The sequence below is a fragment of the Gallus gallus genome, chromosome 1 (genome assembly GCF_016699485.2).
Source record: "Gallus gallus isolate bGalGal1 chromosome 1, bGalGal1.mat.broiler.GRCg7b, whole genome shotgun sequence".
Lineage (NCBI taxonomy): Eukaryota > Metazoa > Chordata > Aves > Galliformes > Phasianidae > Gallus > Gallus gallus.
The window spans coordinates 55620097-55637381 of NC_052532.1; the positions used below are offsets into that span (position 1 = coordinate 55620097).

General features: G+C 44.4%; 1 protein-coding gene across 5 annotated transcripts in view; it reads right to left on the reverse strand.

The window, feature by feature from the left end:
* The window catches only part of CHPT1 (choline phosphotransferase 1), a 19528-nt gene extending 3420 nt beyond the window's left edge, over positions 1 to 16108 (reverse strand). For 4 of the 5 annotated variants that reach the window (XM_046939074.1, XM_015285488.4, XM_015285482.4 and 1 more), the window contains exons 1-7: positions 15801 to 16108; positions 7463 to 7610; positions 6332 to 6473; positions 3085 to 3169; positions 1546 to 1677; positions 943 to 1101; positions 151 to 276 (exon numbers count right to left, since the gene is read on the reverse strand). In XM_046939074.1, the coding sequence (XP_046795030.1) occupies positions 151 to 276; positions 943 to 1101; positions 1546 to 1677; positions 3085 to 3169; positions 6332 to 6473; positions 7463 to 7610; positions 15801 to 16043 (1035 nt within the window). In that variant the 5' untranslated portion in view covers positions 16044 to 16108. The remainder of the gene's footprint in view (positions 1 to 150; positions 277 to 942; positions 1102 to 1545; positions 1678 to 3084; positions 3170 to 6331; positions 6474 to 7462; positions 7611 to 15800) is intronic. The other variant, NM_001030764.2, reaches the window with a different exon arrangement.
* Positions 16109 to 17285: the final 1177 nt, after the last annotated feature.

The following is a 17285-nucleotide window of genomic DNA, read 5'->3' on the forward strand; positions in this document are numbered from 1 at the left end:
AAAACATATGTTCACACAGTATCTTGGCACTCTTTCCACACTGACAGGTGAAAATGAGCAAATCTGAAATGGCAGAGTGGAATGACAGAGACGGTTTTCAATCCATTCCTTTATATATACCACATCAAAAGTATAAAGCAGAATGCTTACCAATGCTATCCATAGAACAACATATTCATCAATGAAACTATTGAAGTACTGGTCCAAAAAGAGAAGTCCTGGTCCAATGAATGCAGTGTCTTGAAGACTGATTTCACTTTTCGTCATGTGAGCCACCTATTTAAAAAACAAACAAACACAAAAGGCACTACTGTGAGATGACTGTAACTACCACAAAGCCTCCACCTTAGGAGAAAGCACGATGTCCTTACCCCTCTCACCAGCCTCTTTGAAGGGCCCTCTGGACAGCAATCAGCAGGCAGGTCAAGAGCCTGATGATCTCTCAGTTTCTTTCTCAAGGGCTAAGTAACCTCTTTGCAGGTTATTCAATCAATATACAGCACTTCAATCAATGATATCAGCTATTTCAATCATCAAGTCCTGCTATTTTGACTATTACATAGGAAATAAAACACATGACCTTCTGTGCTCTTTTTAGTTACATCTATCCCAGTGTACTTCAGCAATTAGCAAGGCTTGAGGGACTGCATTCTGATGTTCAAGTCAGTGCATAAACTAAGGCTTAGTTCTAGGAGTAAGCTCAGCAAAACTGACAGTTCTAAGCAATAAACCGAACAGGTTTTTTTGTGTTTTTTTTTTTCCCCCCCTGCATCAGTGTCCTATTTAATTTCTATAGGAGACCGAGCCTATGTCAGTATGTTGGTCAAAACATAACGTGGTAGCCAAAGCAAAACTGGAGACTTGCACTGTGCTGACTGCTCCAGAATGCATCTGTTAAGCCAACAACTGGTTCATGTTTAGGGCTGAAAGAAGACTCCTTACCACTAACTTCTGTGAGATTTTAGCATTCACAAATCCAAATGTCAAGACATACAGGCATGGATGTTTTTCAAACAGCTGAATTGTAGATTTTTTGTAGATCACAGTGGCCAGTGTGACAAGTAGCCCAATATGCACACCTGGTGAAAGAACACTCGTTCCCTGAAATGCAAAGGGAGAGAAAACTCTTCTTTGGCTTCAATCACACAGCAAGACCAATATTTTATATATATATATATATATATATATTACAACACCCACTGAATGAAAGCATTTAGAGCTGTCAAATCTCAGAGAAAGTCCATTCACATTATGCTAATGCTATTAGTATCCTTTATTATAACCTTTAATTAACTTTGAAAGAAAATTCACTGCTGGTTCTTGTGACAGAAGGAATCCAGTAACAGTTACAGAGAAGACAGGTAAATAAGTCTTTGCTTTGACCATCCAACACACTCAGACTAACAAATGAGTATTTTTAAAGTGTGAAATTTGTATGCTTGTCTGCTTAAATGCTTAAAGAGACAAAACTCTTGATAACCTGAAGACTAATAAGTTATGAATGTAAATTATTCAAACCCTATTCAGAACATTACAGCAACTTACTGCTATTGTAGATCCATTCTTTCCAACTCCTCCACCAAAGATGATGCGGAAGTAATTGAAACATGAAACTGCTGTTCCACACAGTATGCCAACAACTGCAAAGAACTTCAGTTCTAGGCCTACCAAATGCACCTTAGCAGGAAAAGCAAGAGAAAGATATTAAAGGTCACAGATACCAGCTTTATTTTTGCCTCCCTGAGAGGTGATTAAAAAAAAAAAGAAAAACGCACTACTGACCCTTAGTAAGGAATTGTTTTACTTGCATTACTGTCTTGCTGAGAATAAGCTCAGGAGAACAATGCTTGAGTTTATTTCCTTATTAAGAGGGCATCACATTTCTTTTAGGAATAATTACTCAAAAGATGAATTCAAACAAGTTCTGCCCTTGACACTGAGCTAGATTTTACTGCGTGCTTATCATGTTCTTCAGGTGCTTTTCTTACTCCATAAGCAAAAGCTTGCCACAGACTTGCTCCACCAGGACATGGGAGGGGCAGGAAGGACAGTTCCTGCCCTCTCAGTGGGTACTGCAATACTGAACCGCAGGAAACACAAACGCCATCTGCCTGCTTTGTGTTTTAATACACATTGTTTGTATGCTGTATCTTTGCACATAGAATCGTCTGTGGATGAATGTTTTTGATGAACAGTTACCTTTCAGAATCAATTGCAGTTTCAAGGAAACTTCCAAAGGCAGCAGAGGATTTGAAAAAAAAGAAAAAGTAGCAATAAATTGAAACCATTGACTATGTTTTTTAATATAGTGTTTTGAGATACAGCATAACTGTCACAGATTAAACACTTCCCAACTGCTCAGTAAATTGATAAACTAATTTGAATTACGTAGTGCTTTATATTTAGATTGATTTGCATAGGTTATCAATACTATGGAATTTTCTCAGGTCTTCAACATCCTACAACAGACAGAACTATATTGCTAAGATATCAGAAAGGATGAAGACCTTGGTCTAATGCAGTTCTGTTGCATGCGAATGTGAATATTTAAAGATGGACTGAAAGCCAGAGATAGGCAAACAAACGCTTTTGGACAGAAAACAATTCCATAAACATAGTGATTTATGTTTAAAGTCAGCCCTGACATAGCCATTAAAAATCAGTATATCTCCACTGACAGATAAATCTGGATTTTTTGCAGTAATGTAGATTTGTTAGATAAAAGCAGTTAATCTCTCCATTTTGAAATAAAGCATCCTATAAATCATTTAACTGAACAGAAATGCTGGTCTTGCAGTAAAATACACAGAAGTAATAAAAGGTGTGTTAAAGCTTCACTACGAGCAGAGTTTTAGTGGCAGATCGTTAGTTTGCATTCACGGCAGATGGAGTCTTTTTTCCTCTACATAGCTCTAAACTTGTGCACAGGAAGTCACATCATTATATCTAAGTTAACTACAACGTAAATATAACCCATAGTTGTACATAAAGCCCAGACAGAACATCAGACAATGGCAGGGGTTGATCCTAGTTGCATAGCATAGCTTCAAATACCATAGGAAATGGTATACTTCATACACTTACCTTATAGTCCCATACTGCCGTTCCACAAAATGCAGACACCAATAGCAACATCGTTATGGCTATCTGAACTTCAGTTACATCAACTCTAGGGGGAAAAAAATAAGCATCAGTGATTCAGTTAAAGGTTCTGTTTGCTTTAAGTGTAGGGAGGTGGGGGGCAGGGAGAACAGGGTAAAACTGAGTTATTTCAGATTACCCCTCAAGCCACGAAGTACATACAGAATGTGATTTTCCTAATCTAAGAAAGATACTCTCTTTGGAGGCACACATTTCTAGTTAACATTTAAAACTGAACCTATATGCTTAATCTAGAGCAAGCTGAATGCGATTTTCATAGGGAAACAAGTGTTTAATAAATACACTATTAACTATTTTAGAATTTTGAATACATCTACAGAGTTCTTATGCAAGTAACAATGCTAAATATTAAGTCAAGTTCATAGGAAATACACTGAAAGTATCACATAGAAGTAGGAACGATGAAGAGCAGAATGGGACAGATGGGATTTCTTTAAGCTGTTGTATCATGAAAACTTGGCAGATACAGCCCAAAGATCATAAGGGCAGCATTGTGATGACCGAGTCATGGTTAGCAGAAGACACTGATCACTGACATGTTGCTTTTTTCCATAAAACATTTCATAAAGCAGGTGGTCTTCAATCCCTTCTATAGTCGGCACTCTGAATTCCACCATTTTTGTTCTCAGACATGGCAGCCAATCTGTCTTATTGTCTCTGATTTCTGTAACTTTGAGAAGAGCTCAATATGTGTGTGTGTGTGTGTGTGTGTGTGTGTGTGTGTGTGTGTGTGTATGTATTAAAAAAGGTACCACGTACTGAAGTTACTAGCAAGCATTAACAATGGATGTTTAAAATACATTTCCTTAAGTAGCTAGAACAGATGTGCTATTTTAAAGCACTGACCAAAATCAAGATGCATCATTCCCTGCTTAGCACACAAACTGTTTGCACAGGAAGTGGTGTTTTTTCAAAAGGGGATGGGAATCAGCTCTTGGCTAATGGACAACACTTATCTGATCTTGATACTCACAAGAACATCAAACTTTTTAATGTAAGATAGTGACAAAATATGCCAGGTTTCAATGCAATCTTCAGACTCTTGCAATCTTCAGACTCTTAGAAGAGCCAGTGTTTTATGTACAACTAGATGACATGCTGAGGTGCATGTCATTGTTGAAAGCTGTAAGTAAGAAGGGGCACTCTTCTCTCCCTCCTGTGCCATTGTGCTCCCTCACTTCTCCTAGTTGTGGGCACTGTTCAGACTGTAAGATGAACCAGTTCAGCTTGCTAGTCTTGTGCAAGTTTGTATTTTCTGCCTGGTTAGTGAAGGGACAGGACTCCAAGCTGAGTCATTATATGTGCCTAAGTTTTGTACTTAATTTTACAGAGGCTCAGACAGTTGGCTGCAACATAGCTCAAACTGAAGGCCAAAGATTTTATTGAGCCCTGGAGCATTCTGTCTGTACAGCCTGGCAGTGGTACAGTACTCAGCTGTGCTGTGCTGATTTTTCTTCTTCCTGGCCATCAGTGCTGAGACTCATCAGTAATTTCACTTCCAAAATCAAATGCCACTGATTCAGGAACAGCATCAATGAAAGCTTCCATGCATACTATGCGTTACCATAGTTAGAGCAGTAGAGTATAGGACTACCTTAATTTAGACTCTCACAACTATTCTTAAGAGAGAAAATTGCAAGCCTTGGAAAAATCCTGATTTGCTTTCAGTACACAGAAATGAGTTATCTTGGAGAGACATTGTGTCTGCTCAGCTTCAAGCAAAAAGCATGGAACACCAGGGCATTCCACACTGCTTGTACTATGCATTATCATGGTATTTATGCAGAAGCCACTACACTTTTAGTGAAGAAGATTTATGTGGCATGAGAGCTTCAGTGCCTTCTTGATATGGGGAAATCACTCTCACATTTTATGCAACAGAAGGCATAGAAAAGCAATCCTTGGTACAAAAGCCCCAAGCTTATGGCATAGTTCATTTCCATTACAGTCCACTGTCACTTACAAGAATTATCCTTTCACCCATCATTCTAAAGCATCCATTTCCGTCTACAGCACAGAATGCCCTTTAGAGAAAAGCAGGATGGCTAAGCAGGTACAAGAGTTACAGTTTGTGTGGCCAGCAAATAAAAAGAGCTCTTAGCATTACTGCAGAGACAGCCTGCCTTTCAGATAGATACCAAACAGCATGCAAGTAGCTGATGACTAGCCTGTGTGCCCAGTGATGCTCTGATTTGCTAAGGTGCTTCTTGCAGGACAGAGCTCGCTAATACTCTAAGCAGGCAGCTTAATGCGTGGCAAGGATTGTCAGAGGGACAGCCTTCACCTCTCACATGTTTCAGATACAGCTGCTGAGGAGGTCACTTCTCTTCTCAGAAATCATTATCAAAGTGCAGCTCATTGCTTAAGGACAGTGAAAGACCATGCTAGGCACTGCCACAGCTACAGGAGGGTACAGCATTCTCCACATGGTTGGGAGTTAAATCAAAATTGTTATCTTTTACATGATTGTCAATGACCCCTCCTGCCACAGTTTAGTGAGAACAGACTCAATTTCTAAAAAGTCACAAACAACAGGACAGAAATCAAGAACTGTGAGCTAACACAGAACCTCAAGGACATCAAAGTCAATATGCGCCAGATGAAAAGCAAAAACCCCAAATAAACCTGGGGTATTTCTCCAAGCACTGGCATAGTTCTGTGAAAGTCCCTGCCTAGGGATGTGCTGGATGCAGAAAGTTTGTTTAAAGGAAGACTGAACGTGTTCACAGAAGAGAAATCTGTTACCGGGGAACTTTGCTACAAATGCATTGATTCAGAGTCCTCTGTGCTGGATCTGTTCTGTGGCAGGGTGATTGTAGTGGGAAGTATCAGAGATGCTTGCTCTGTTCCTGTTCCTACATGGGGTGCTTGGTTACACTGCAGGCGAGACAACTCAGGCCTGTGTGGATAAATCTGCAAATAAGAGCTAAATGCATGCAAATAAAGCACAGATAGCTAAAATCAACTACTAAAAGAACAAGTCTTATACTCAGTGTAACACAGAGCTTAAAATTAAAGTAAAATAGAAGTCTGCTAGGGCAGAAGGGAGACTAGGAAGAGGGTGACAGGAACAAGAGAACGTGGGGAAAAAAGAACAAGAAGAAATGGAAATCAAGTAGCTAGCAGCCTCAGACATTGTCATATGCAGTTCTAAAAGATACCTACTTACTTTCCAAACCTTAATATGCCTGATACATATGTCTGCCAGTGAGCAGAATAGAACATGAACAGTCCCACAAAACAACAGAAAAACAACCAGTCAGGGTTTGTTCCTAGTCGGATTGCTATGCAGGATCCAAGGACAACAAAAACTGAAAAGCAGAAACGAACATGTTAGTCATATACCCTCTATGCTTGCAGTTAAGAGAAAATCACAAGGCATTTCAGGTCACTGTAACAAGGTAAGTATATGAGTAATACTTAAGTAGCTAACATCAGGGACAGTGCTGGTGGGAGAGACCAAAACACAAGACTCCCTTCCTTCCAAGGGAAGGCCACACCCCCTAGCCTACCGCAGCCATTCTGCCTTTGGGCCTTGTAATTTCCTCTTCTTTATGGCATAGACATCAGCTCCAACAGAAGAGCTGCGCTCAAAGACTGATAGTGCTTTGCTGGGAACTGAGGCATAAAGAACATCCCAACTCTTCTCAAAGCAAATGTTTTGGCCATTTAAACTGTCATAGAAATGCAGGTATTGCCAACAACAGCAGCTAAGTTACAGAAAATAAAACTGAGCAAGACTTAATTTTTAGAAACAACTTCTTTTAAGCTCATTCTTTTAAGGAACATTTATAAACCACCCTCCTCCCAACTGCCAGGCTGGATGCTCACGAAGGGCTTTCTGGCACATCTTACATAAAGCAGAACCCTTAGCTTCATGTTCTAGCATCAGCCTTATAGGCATGTAAATCCTATTTATCAATTGTACCTTACTGGAAAACATGAGCTACACATAATATAATCTCTAGCCATGCCCTTACTGAACACGCTGTTCATTATTGAGCTCAAAGTGCATGAAGATGTACAAGTAAGCACAGACTGTGTATTACCCAACACCTGATAAAAGTGCTCCTGAAATACCCTCCCTGATCAGGGATGCAAATGTCGAGGGCAGCCCTGGCTGCAGTGACCGGGCGATGATGGAGAAGGGAACAAGCTGATCCTGCCCTGAGCATGGGCCTGAACCAGACAATCTCCACGAGTTCCTTCAAATTTCAACAAATGTGTGATTAATCAGCTCCTCTTGAAAACAGCTAACTTATTTTTACAGCGATGATTTGTAACAGTAGGTTAAGGCTACCTGTAGAAATTGAGTCGCAACCATGATCAAAGAGCTCTCCTAGAGGAGAGCTACTGTTTGTTCTTCTGGCTTGCTTCCCATCAATGGCATCCAGAGACTGGTAGATAAAAAGTCCTAATGCACCCAGGATGTATGCCCAAAAAGGTGCCTGAAAAGAGATTCACATAAAAGGTCACTAGGTGGTTCCCAGTTTCTCAGCCAATCACCTATTTAATTAAAGGTAAAATACTGCGCAGCACAAAATTATGCTACATTCTATATACAATACATTGTATTATTTGTGCTGAAAAAAAAATGTTTGAAAAAATTAAACTAATCTTAAAAAAAAAAAAACAAAGTAGCATGAAGGCACTTAGGAACATCCTCAGCAGCTGAAATGTTGGACACTTAGGTCATCTGCTCAGATTTAGAACACGCAGGTACTAAAACACATCACTAAATAAAGGCCTCAGTTCTTATGGAAAGAGGTTTTTTTTTTTTCCAACATAGAAAAGCATTTTAGAAATTGGATTAAAGAAATTAAACCACTCACTAAATTTGACAGAGCAAACCTCTAGTTAATACTGACTCTTACTTTCAAAGCAAGCTGTGGATCACATGTATTAACACCACTCTTAGGTTTGAAGGAGCTGTCCTACACAAAGTAGCTTTCAGAAGCACCATTTTCGTACACAAAGTCAGTATGTCCTCACAAAGGAATTCCTTCTTACTAAAAAATACTTCTGACACTTCTTGAATGAGGTACAGGTTACACTTTGCCCCAGTAAAATCCAGCAGTATCCTTAACATTCAAAAGTGCAGTTGATGAAGAGAGCACCAAAATCAGGCATCAATGGTGGAAACACAATTTGCAGGTTTTAATAAGTGAACAGCCATAAGCAGTCACAAAGCTTAATTCTTTTCCATGTGCAGTTAGGAGGTTGCTGCTGTGGCTGTACACCTCTGCAACTCCTCTCCTGTAGTGCAAATAGGCCAACATGATTATGTGTATTTCAGAAAGCAAAGGCTATTAATTAGATTTAGACAACTGATCAAATTTCTAACCAAGCTGAGCTTTGTCCATGCTCAGATGGACCCAATGTTACTGTTGGGGAAAAGTCAAATGACAATTCCAGTCAATTTCTTGAGAGGGACAGGAGAAGGCAGCGATAAGAATGCCCATGAGGCGAGCCACTTCTCCAGCCAATGCTGTCTTCTCATCATCATACTCCATGGCTTACAGTTAAAGTTATGCCCAAATTACACTGATCGTAGAACACATCTTGTGCTTAAAAGAGGTTCAGTTCTAAGCCTGAAAACAGCAATAGCTTTTTACTGGAGACCTTGTCCTGTATTGAAGGCTGTCATGTTTTTTTTTTTTTGTGGTGATGACAGCAATACACATTGACAGTTACCAATGGAATTAGTTGAGTTGCATAGATTTCTTCTCCCTTGTCAGCACAGCTCAACTAGAAGCTATCTGGTTTTGTGGAAGAAGGTTAAATGAAGTCTGAATTCTTAAGTGCTGTTTGAAAAACTTTTGCTTGTCTGATGAAGGAGGAAAGGCAGAGATGTCTGCAACAAGAAGAGTCTATTGCTACAGTGGCCGGGTCTGAAAGAGCTGTGGAGAAGGGGAAAAAGCTCAAGGCTTTCACTGGTGCAAGCTCACCTGGTGCCACTCTCCACTGGCCAACAGCAGCTGCCTGGCAGTCCCCACTCCCACCCTTGCCCCTCTCAGAGCGCTCTCTGCCACAAGTTAGCCACTTCAGGGGGTGAAAACACAATGAGGATGCCAGCAAAGATCATTTTACTTGTGATATAATCCATAGATGAAATCTACTGCAGAGGCTGCAGGGGCTTTTTCAGGATCACTGCTACATGGAGAACATAAGATAGTCTCAAGCAAGCCAGCTCCCAACAGAGATTTATAGAAAAAGCATTATGAGCACAAAACAGAGAAACAGTTTCATTCCTATCCTGTAATAATTTTGAAGACATTCCCGATTTTATCACCAATATTCCTTTGAAATGCCACTGAGGTAATTTCCAGGGCTTTAAGATGTGCCTCCACACACTTTTACAAGTTACATGAAGATAGCATTACATCTACTGATGACTGTAATCCCAGGATTCAGGCAAGTAACCAGGTCACACCTGGCAATGCTGCCCAGGCCACTGATTGGCTGCATTAGGCTCCTCTCCTTTTGCAATATTCTACCTATAACTGAAACAGACTGATTTTAGTTAACTTGTTGAAGTCAGGGGGTTCTTTGTATCATGGACAAAAGCAGGCTGTACCCAGTGCTCAGTACACAAGCCACATTCCTCCACAACATGATAACAGAATTCTTGTTCACAGTAACGTCATCTCTGTCTACCTTACCTCACAGAAGTAAAGCAACTTCAAGTCAGACCATTCTATTAGGTGTTTTGGCACTACAGTGGTCTTTGTCTATTTCCAAGCTGTAGTACAGGCATAGCATCAAGAGCACAGATACATCTGCTTAGAGCTCCAGCTGACACAAATCGGAGCACCAAACCCTCCCCCCTCCGGCTCCCAAACTAGAACCATCCCCCTCACCCAGCTGCAAAGAGGGGGGAAAAAGAGAAGAGCTTTTGTTCTCCACTCAGTGAGGATCACCTTTGTCCATTAACACCTGTAAGGGATGTGTCCCTTATAGTTATAGCTGCCATCTCCTCACGTGCCTGGCTCTTCATCCAGGGATGTCCCCAGCTACTTCCTACGCTGCACCCAAGCAGTTTGCAAATTAGAGAAGTGGGAGCATCTGAGAATGCTGACATGGCTGAGGGACTCAGCTGAAAGGTCAGGAGGCTCCCAGTAATCATCAGCTTTTCACTGATGAGGTGTTTATTATCTCAGCCCAAAGTTACATCCTGTCCAAGCAAATGCATTATTTGGCCAGAGACAGATGCCATTCTAACAGAGCTAGAATACAACACAAACCCCAGTGAAGAAAAACAAACAAACAAAGGCTTCTCTGCTTGAATTAAAAAGAAGTCTGAAAGATTATACAGGCTCTTGTCAACTGCAGATTTGGTAAAGGTCAGGTCACCTGCTGAACCCAGGGTTTGAAGATGCCAAAAGAATGCAGACATAGCATTGGGCAGGTCTGCGTGGCACGCCTTGCCTTTAGGAAGCAGCATAGGTCCAACAGCAGCCCTTGTTTTGTGTCCCTGTGATGGCACACTGCGGAAGAGCATGGACAGCTGAAGGAGAGTAGATATGCCAAGAAGATCCCTTGCCACTTATTTCAAGCAAAGTTCAAACCCACAGAGTTCAACAGCCCAAGGACTGTGACATCTAAATATTCACCCACACCTCCTCATCACTCGCTACTTTTAGTCATAATGTAATTCCCTCAATTCCCACAGCACTAGTTCTGCACTAGCCTGTAGTGCCCCTTTCTGGCACAGATGCACAAAAGGAACTATTTTCACTGCACTTCCTCCCTTTTCCCCCAGAACTAGAGAATTTCCCTCACTTGTGCTCAGCAGGAAGTCCTCAGTATGATTGTGCTACAAGCAGCAGAAGGAAGGGGGCTGTTTAAATCTGCATTACAATAGGGCAGAAAAAAGAATAACCATAACACATCCCTAGTGCACTTTCTGCACAACAGGGACTCCTTGCATTACTTCAGAATCCTTCTCTCCCCAATGAGCTCCGTCAGGTTGGATATTAGGAAACATTTCTTCTCAGAAAGAGTGGTGCTGCAGTGGCACAGGCTGCCCAGGGAGGTGGTGCAGTCACTGTCCCTGAAGGTGTTCCAGAGCCATGTGGATGTGGCACTGAGGGACGTGGTCAGTGGGCACGGTGGGGATGTGCTGATGGTTGGACTGGGTGATCATCAAGGTCTTTCCAAGCCTTAATGATTCTATGATTATTTCAGAGAGCCTTCGCCCCTCTCTGTGATGGTTTCCCAAACTTTCACCATCTCCTTTCACATCCAACAGCACTTGGAGCGCTCTGTTTCTCACTTTATGGGTGTTGCATGCCCTGCTCAGTGCTTCACACCTCCTATCTGCTGTGCCAGGGACGCTCCTTCCTTCATGGCCCCAAAGCTCTCAGCTCACACCAAATGCGCCCGCCTACCTGCTGCTTTATTCTCTCTCCCACAAACTGCAAATCCATAACCTTTCCCTTCCAGCCCCTACAATTCTGTGAAGGGCTGCAAGGGACCTCCAAAGATCATCTGGTCCAACCCCCTCGCCAAAGCAGGCTCCCTAGACGAGGTTGCACAGCTGCCCTTCTCTGTTTCTCTGGGAAATTACAGACAATGGGAAGAAATGCCTTGAAAGAACACAAACAAATGAGAAATGATGGAACAGAAGAAGTCGAGAGCATGCAGGACAAATCTTTACTACTGGATGAAATCCACTCTGATCAGTTTTGGCCATTCTTTGCTTAGATTCTGCTACAGCTACTACAGGATTTTTTAATAGCTATAAGATCAAAACAAAGTAAGAGCTGCTGTTAGTATGAAAACCCTGTGCTAATGGAGTAACTGCAGCTGCTTCAGAGAAGTCAGCTTGCATGGAATGCTCCTCTTAGCAACAAAAGCTGTTCACTACCACATGGTGGGGATAAAATGGCAGTCCTCATCTAAAGCATGCTCCTTCTACACTCTAATGCAAGACAAGCACAGTGTTCATACTGTAGGTCAGCAGAACTTTCAGTTAATACATATTCTATGATTACTGTCAGATCAGCCACCTCATTGATCTCACACTTCGATACCACCGTCACTTTCTGTTGTATCTAGGAAACCCAGCTGTGCTATGATACACTGAAACCCAGGAGATGGTCAACAACGATGATCATCCTTAGTCCTTCCTTTCAGGAGGAGAACATAGGACAATAAATCTGCTAAGGAGACAAAGAGTGGGTTAAAGCATGATCTTGCTTCCGCCAAGAAAGCATTACCTCCAGAATTTCAGTCTAGTAGCTATGATTGGTCAACGTGCCCAAGGCATCAGATGCTATCCAGAGAGACCTAAACAGGCTCAAGCAGTGGGCCCCAGAGAACCTCATGAGGTACAACAGATCCAACTGCAAGGTTGTGGCAATACTTATTGTCAGTACAAGTAGGGGGATGTAAGGATGGAGCACAGCCCTGCTGAAAAGGACTTGGAAGTACTGGTGGATGGAAAGCTGGGCATGAGCCAGCAATGTTTCCTCACAGTCTAGAAAGCCAACTATATCCTGGTCTGCATTAAAAGAAGCGTGGCCAGCAGGGTGAGGAAGGTGATCCTGCCCCTGTACTCTGCACTGGTGAGACCTCACCTCGAGTACTGCGTCCAGATGTGGAGTCTTCAGTACAGGAGAGACGTGGACCCATTGGAGCACATCCAGAAGAGGGCCACAAAAATGACCCAAGGGATGGAACACCTCCCTGTGAGGACAGGCTGAGAGAGGAAGAGAAGGCTCCAGGGAGACCTGTGAGCAGCCTTCAGTATCTAAAGGGGAGCTAAAAGAAAGACGGGGACAGACTTCTTAATGGGGTCTGCTGTGATAGGACAAGGAGAAAGGATTTCTAACTAAAAGAGGGGAGATTTAGACTGGATGTAAGGAAAAAGAGAGGCAGCAGATGCCCCATCCCTGGAGACACTCAAGGTCAGGCTGAAGGGGCTCCGAGCACCCAATCTAGTTGTCATCCCTGTGATGAACAGGGACACCCACATGGCCTTTAAAGGTCCCTTCCAACTCAAACAATTCTATGATTCTAAGAGAAAGGAAGAAATAAAAGACAGTCTTCAATCATAGTAAAGAAGATACATCAACTCTGTACAGGGCACGAAATAGGAGGCAGTGTCCCCCCACCCCAGCTGGTGTAATGTGTTTTGTTTCTGTAGGTGGCTGTCCTGTCCTCAGACAGTGAAGGAAATTGGACAGACACTGTGAAAATCCACACACGTGGATTTTAGCTGCTGCAGTGCTTATGGAGTGTGGTCTGCTGTGACTCAGATGGAGATAAAGAAGCTTATGCTGAAGGGTGCATTTATAGAAGACAGCAATACAAGCCATGTTCCTTCTACACAAGAAGGCACTGCTCAAGCAGGCAGCATTTATGAAGCCAAAACATGCTGTGCTGGTCAGCAGCAAATTGGCATTTAGTAGCTATTGATGCTGATGACGACAGCAAGTACAGTGTATAAAGAAATAGCTACTACACAGTAAGAAGACAAGGGGAGAGTTGTATGGTTTCAGACATCAATTGCATTGTATGGGGCAGGGAAAGCATTATTAAATTGTAGAACTCACTGCAGTAGGACATAATAGAAGCTGAAAGCATTCAAAACAAAGAATTTAAAAGGGAAAATCGAGGGGAAGTTGATCCACCAGTTGTTCTAACAGGTATCTCAGTGGAATCCGTACTGAGAACTCCCTGCTCCAGTCTCCGGGATGCACACACCAGGGCAGAGCACTCTGCTCTCAGCATCTGCCACCAGAGGCTCTGGAGGAGCTCTGTGCCAGGCAGACCTGGGTCTGACCAGGCACCAGGAGGCTGCCATCCATGGGCTTGGTTTTGCCACTTAACACCTACTCACTTGCTGTGGATGGCTTCAGTGTTCTCAACACAGGACTGTTAGGAATGGTTTCTTCATGGATGGAGGAAGAGGCTCGCTAGCATAGCGAGGCAACACTGACATGCACCATACTATTAGTTCTGCTTGTGCTACACCCATCTTTAACACAACTTTCAGTTCCACCTTCCCCCAACCCTTCCAGCCTACACATTAAAAGCACAGAGCAGATGTTACAATAGTGCATTCAACACATGGTAGTGTTGCAGCAGGTTTAGCCTTTTTTAGAAAGCCACCCAGATACCACCTTCACTGGAGAAAGGCTGAAGAAGAGCATGAGAAAGATAATGATGGTGAGGGGAGCAGCAGAAGCCAGGGCATGCTCACATAGCAGAGACAACAGAAGTTTTGTCTCTGCTCAAAGAACAATGCAACAGGAGAAGGAGTATGCTTTTATGCTACACACTTGTAACTGATATACTGATGTCTAAATGGGAAAGTTTGGTCCAGACTGTATGTTCTTATAGAATTCAACCTCTGCGACAATCATAAACGTTCCTAAAGCTCAACCTGAGCTTTCCTGGAAGAAGTAATTCCCTGAATGTCTGCAACATAACTTTTTTGTATGAGTCCTCAAAGCAAAAAATAACTTAAAATTTACTTGCTTTATCATTATGTTCATGGCAAAGAAAGAAAAGCTAGAATGAACACCATGACACGCAGCTGGCACGGGACTGATACTTACATCACAACAGTAAGCTGAAGGTAGCAGCTGTACGGCCATTAGAATCACAGAATATCTGGCTTGAGTTGGAAATAATCTTTAAGCCCACCAATTCCAACCCCCTGCCATGGGCAGGCTGCCTCCCAGCAGCTCAGGCTGCCCAGGGCTCCATCCAACCTGGCCTTGAGCGCCGCCAGGGATACGACACCCACAGTTTCTCTGGGCATCTGTGCCAGTGCCTCACCACACTCTGAGTGAAATATTTCCTGACATCTAACCTAAATCTCCCTTCTTTTAGTTTAAAGCCATTCCCCCTTGTCCTATGCCTATTAGACCATGTAAAAAGTTGGTTCCCCTTCCTCAAGTACTGGAAGGCCACTGTGAGGTCTCTCTACAGCTGTCTCTTCTCCAGGCTGAACAATCCCAACTCCCTCAGCCTGTCTTCATAGGAGAGGTGCTCCAGCCCTCTGATCATCCTCATGGCTCTCTTCTGGACTCACTCCAGCAGCTCCATATCTTTCTTCTGCTGGGGGCCCCAGGCCTAGAAGACGACAACCTGCAGTTTCCAGCCATTTACTCTCCTCTCTCTCCTTTCTCCTTACTGCCTGCAGCTGCACCTCAGAGAAGCCAAAAGGCTCAGACCAAAATGCGTTAGTTTTTGACCTGGATCAGTTTCTTGATCTAACTGCTGCAAGCACCACCACTGCTGGCGTGAAAGGCAAAGCAATTAGGGACAAATAAGGATGCTTCTGTCAACAAGAATACTCATGGAAGTATATCCAAGTTATGTATATTAAAAAAAAAAAACCAACCCAACTGCCAAACCCCATGTCTGCCTTTAAGATTTAAGCCCATCAGAACAACAGAACAGCCAACCTTCAGGACACAAAGCCCCCACACAGATGGACTTTCCCCTGATATTCCCCACTACAACTACCACGAAGATCCCGTGCTGGGAAACTTGTAGGTGCAACCCACACACCGCCCCAGTTTCGGGGCAAACCCACCGTGCCCTCCGCGGACACAGGCCCGGCCCTCCGGGCATTCCGTGCCGGCGGGGATCGGGTGAGGCCGCGTCCCGCAGGGCGGTACCTGCTCGGTGGCGGTGGGGCAGGAGGCGATGAGCGGCAGCGCCGTGAGGCAGTTGAGCAGGAGGCCGCCGAGGGTGATGGCGTTGGGGGCCAACCACGGCGGGAGCCGCTCCACCAGCCAGCCCCAGTAGGGCTGCAGCCAGGGCTCCAACAGCGAGCGCCCGGCCGAGCTGTAGCGGTGCTGCTCCAGGCGCTTCAGCTGCGCCGGGCTGAGAGGCGCGGGCAGAACCCACGGGGCGGCCATTCCGGACGGGCCGCGCGGCACCGGGCTCAGGCGGCCGCCACCGCCGCTCGGGGCGGGGCTGAGGCAGCGGCGGAAGAGGCCGACGCCCCGCGGCTGCCACTCCTCGGGCAAACCACAGCCCCCGCGGCGCCTCGTCAGTTTGTCTGAGTTCGTTTTCTGCTGGGTTGTTTCCCTCACCTCGGGGCGCGGCCGTCTCCTCAGGCGGGACCGCGGTGCTGCCAACCTGGCGCCATTTCTCGAGCCCGCGGGCTGAGCGGTTTCACCCGCCTGCAGAGTGGCGGGCCCCCTGGTTGTGGGGTGTTTAAACACTGCGTGCCGAGGACATGTTCGGCCTCTTTGGCCTAGGTCAGGCTCCACAAACAACCTGGCCTTAAGCGTCTACAGGGATGGGGCACCCACAGCTTCTCTGGGCAGCTTGTGCCAGAGCCTCGCTGCCCCTTGAGACAAAATTTTCCCCCTAACATATAACCTGAATCTCCCCTATTTCAGTTTAAAACTGTTCCTGCTGGTACTGTCCATATAAGACCGTATTAAAAACTGGTCTCCCTCCTGCTTATGAACTGCCTTTAAGTGCTGAAAGGGCCACAATGAGGTCTCTCTGCAGCCTTCTCCAGGCTGAACAAGCCCAACTCCCTCAGCCTGTCTTCACAGGAGAGGTGCTCCAGCCCTCTGAGCATCCTCATGGCTCTCCTCTGGACCTGCTTCAGGAGCTCTGTGTCCTCCCTGTGCTGGGGGCCCCAGGCCTGGACACAGTGCTCCAGATGGGACCTCTCAAGGGCAGAGCAGAGGGAGACAATCCCCTCCTTCTCCCTGATGCCATCCCTCTGCTGATTCAGCCCAGAACACAGTTGGCCTTCCAGGCTGCAAGCGCACACTGCTGGCTCTTGTCCAGCTTCTCGTCCATCAGGACCCTCAGGTTCTTCTCCGCAGGGCTGCTCTCAAGGGCGTCTCTCAGTCTGTACACATATCTGGGACTGCCCTGTTCCAAGTGCAAATTAATCCATTGGGGGCCAGAGGCTGTAGAATCTTCTGGGACAGAGCAGTTTCCTGTTACTCAGTGTAAGCCAATTCCCTTTCTTTGATGAAGCCATTAAGTTTTTGAGCACGTTTTTCTATGGCAAGTGTCAGGAGTGCTTGACACACACAAAAGAATCTTAGAATCATTTAAGTTGGAAGGGGCATTTAAAGGTCACCTACCTTAGCTGCCCTGCAATGAAGGAAACAGATAAGTGTACCCTATGT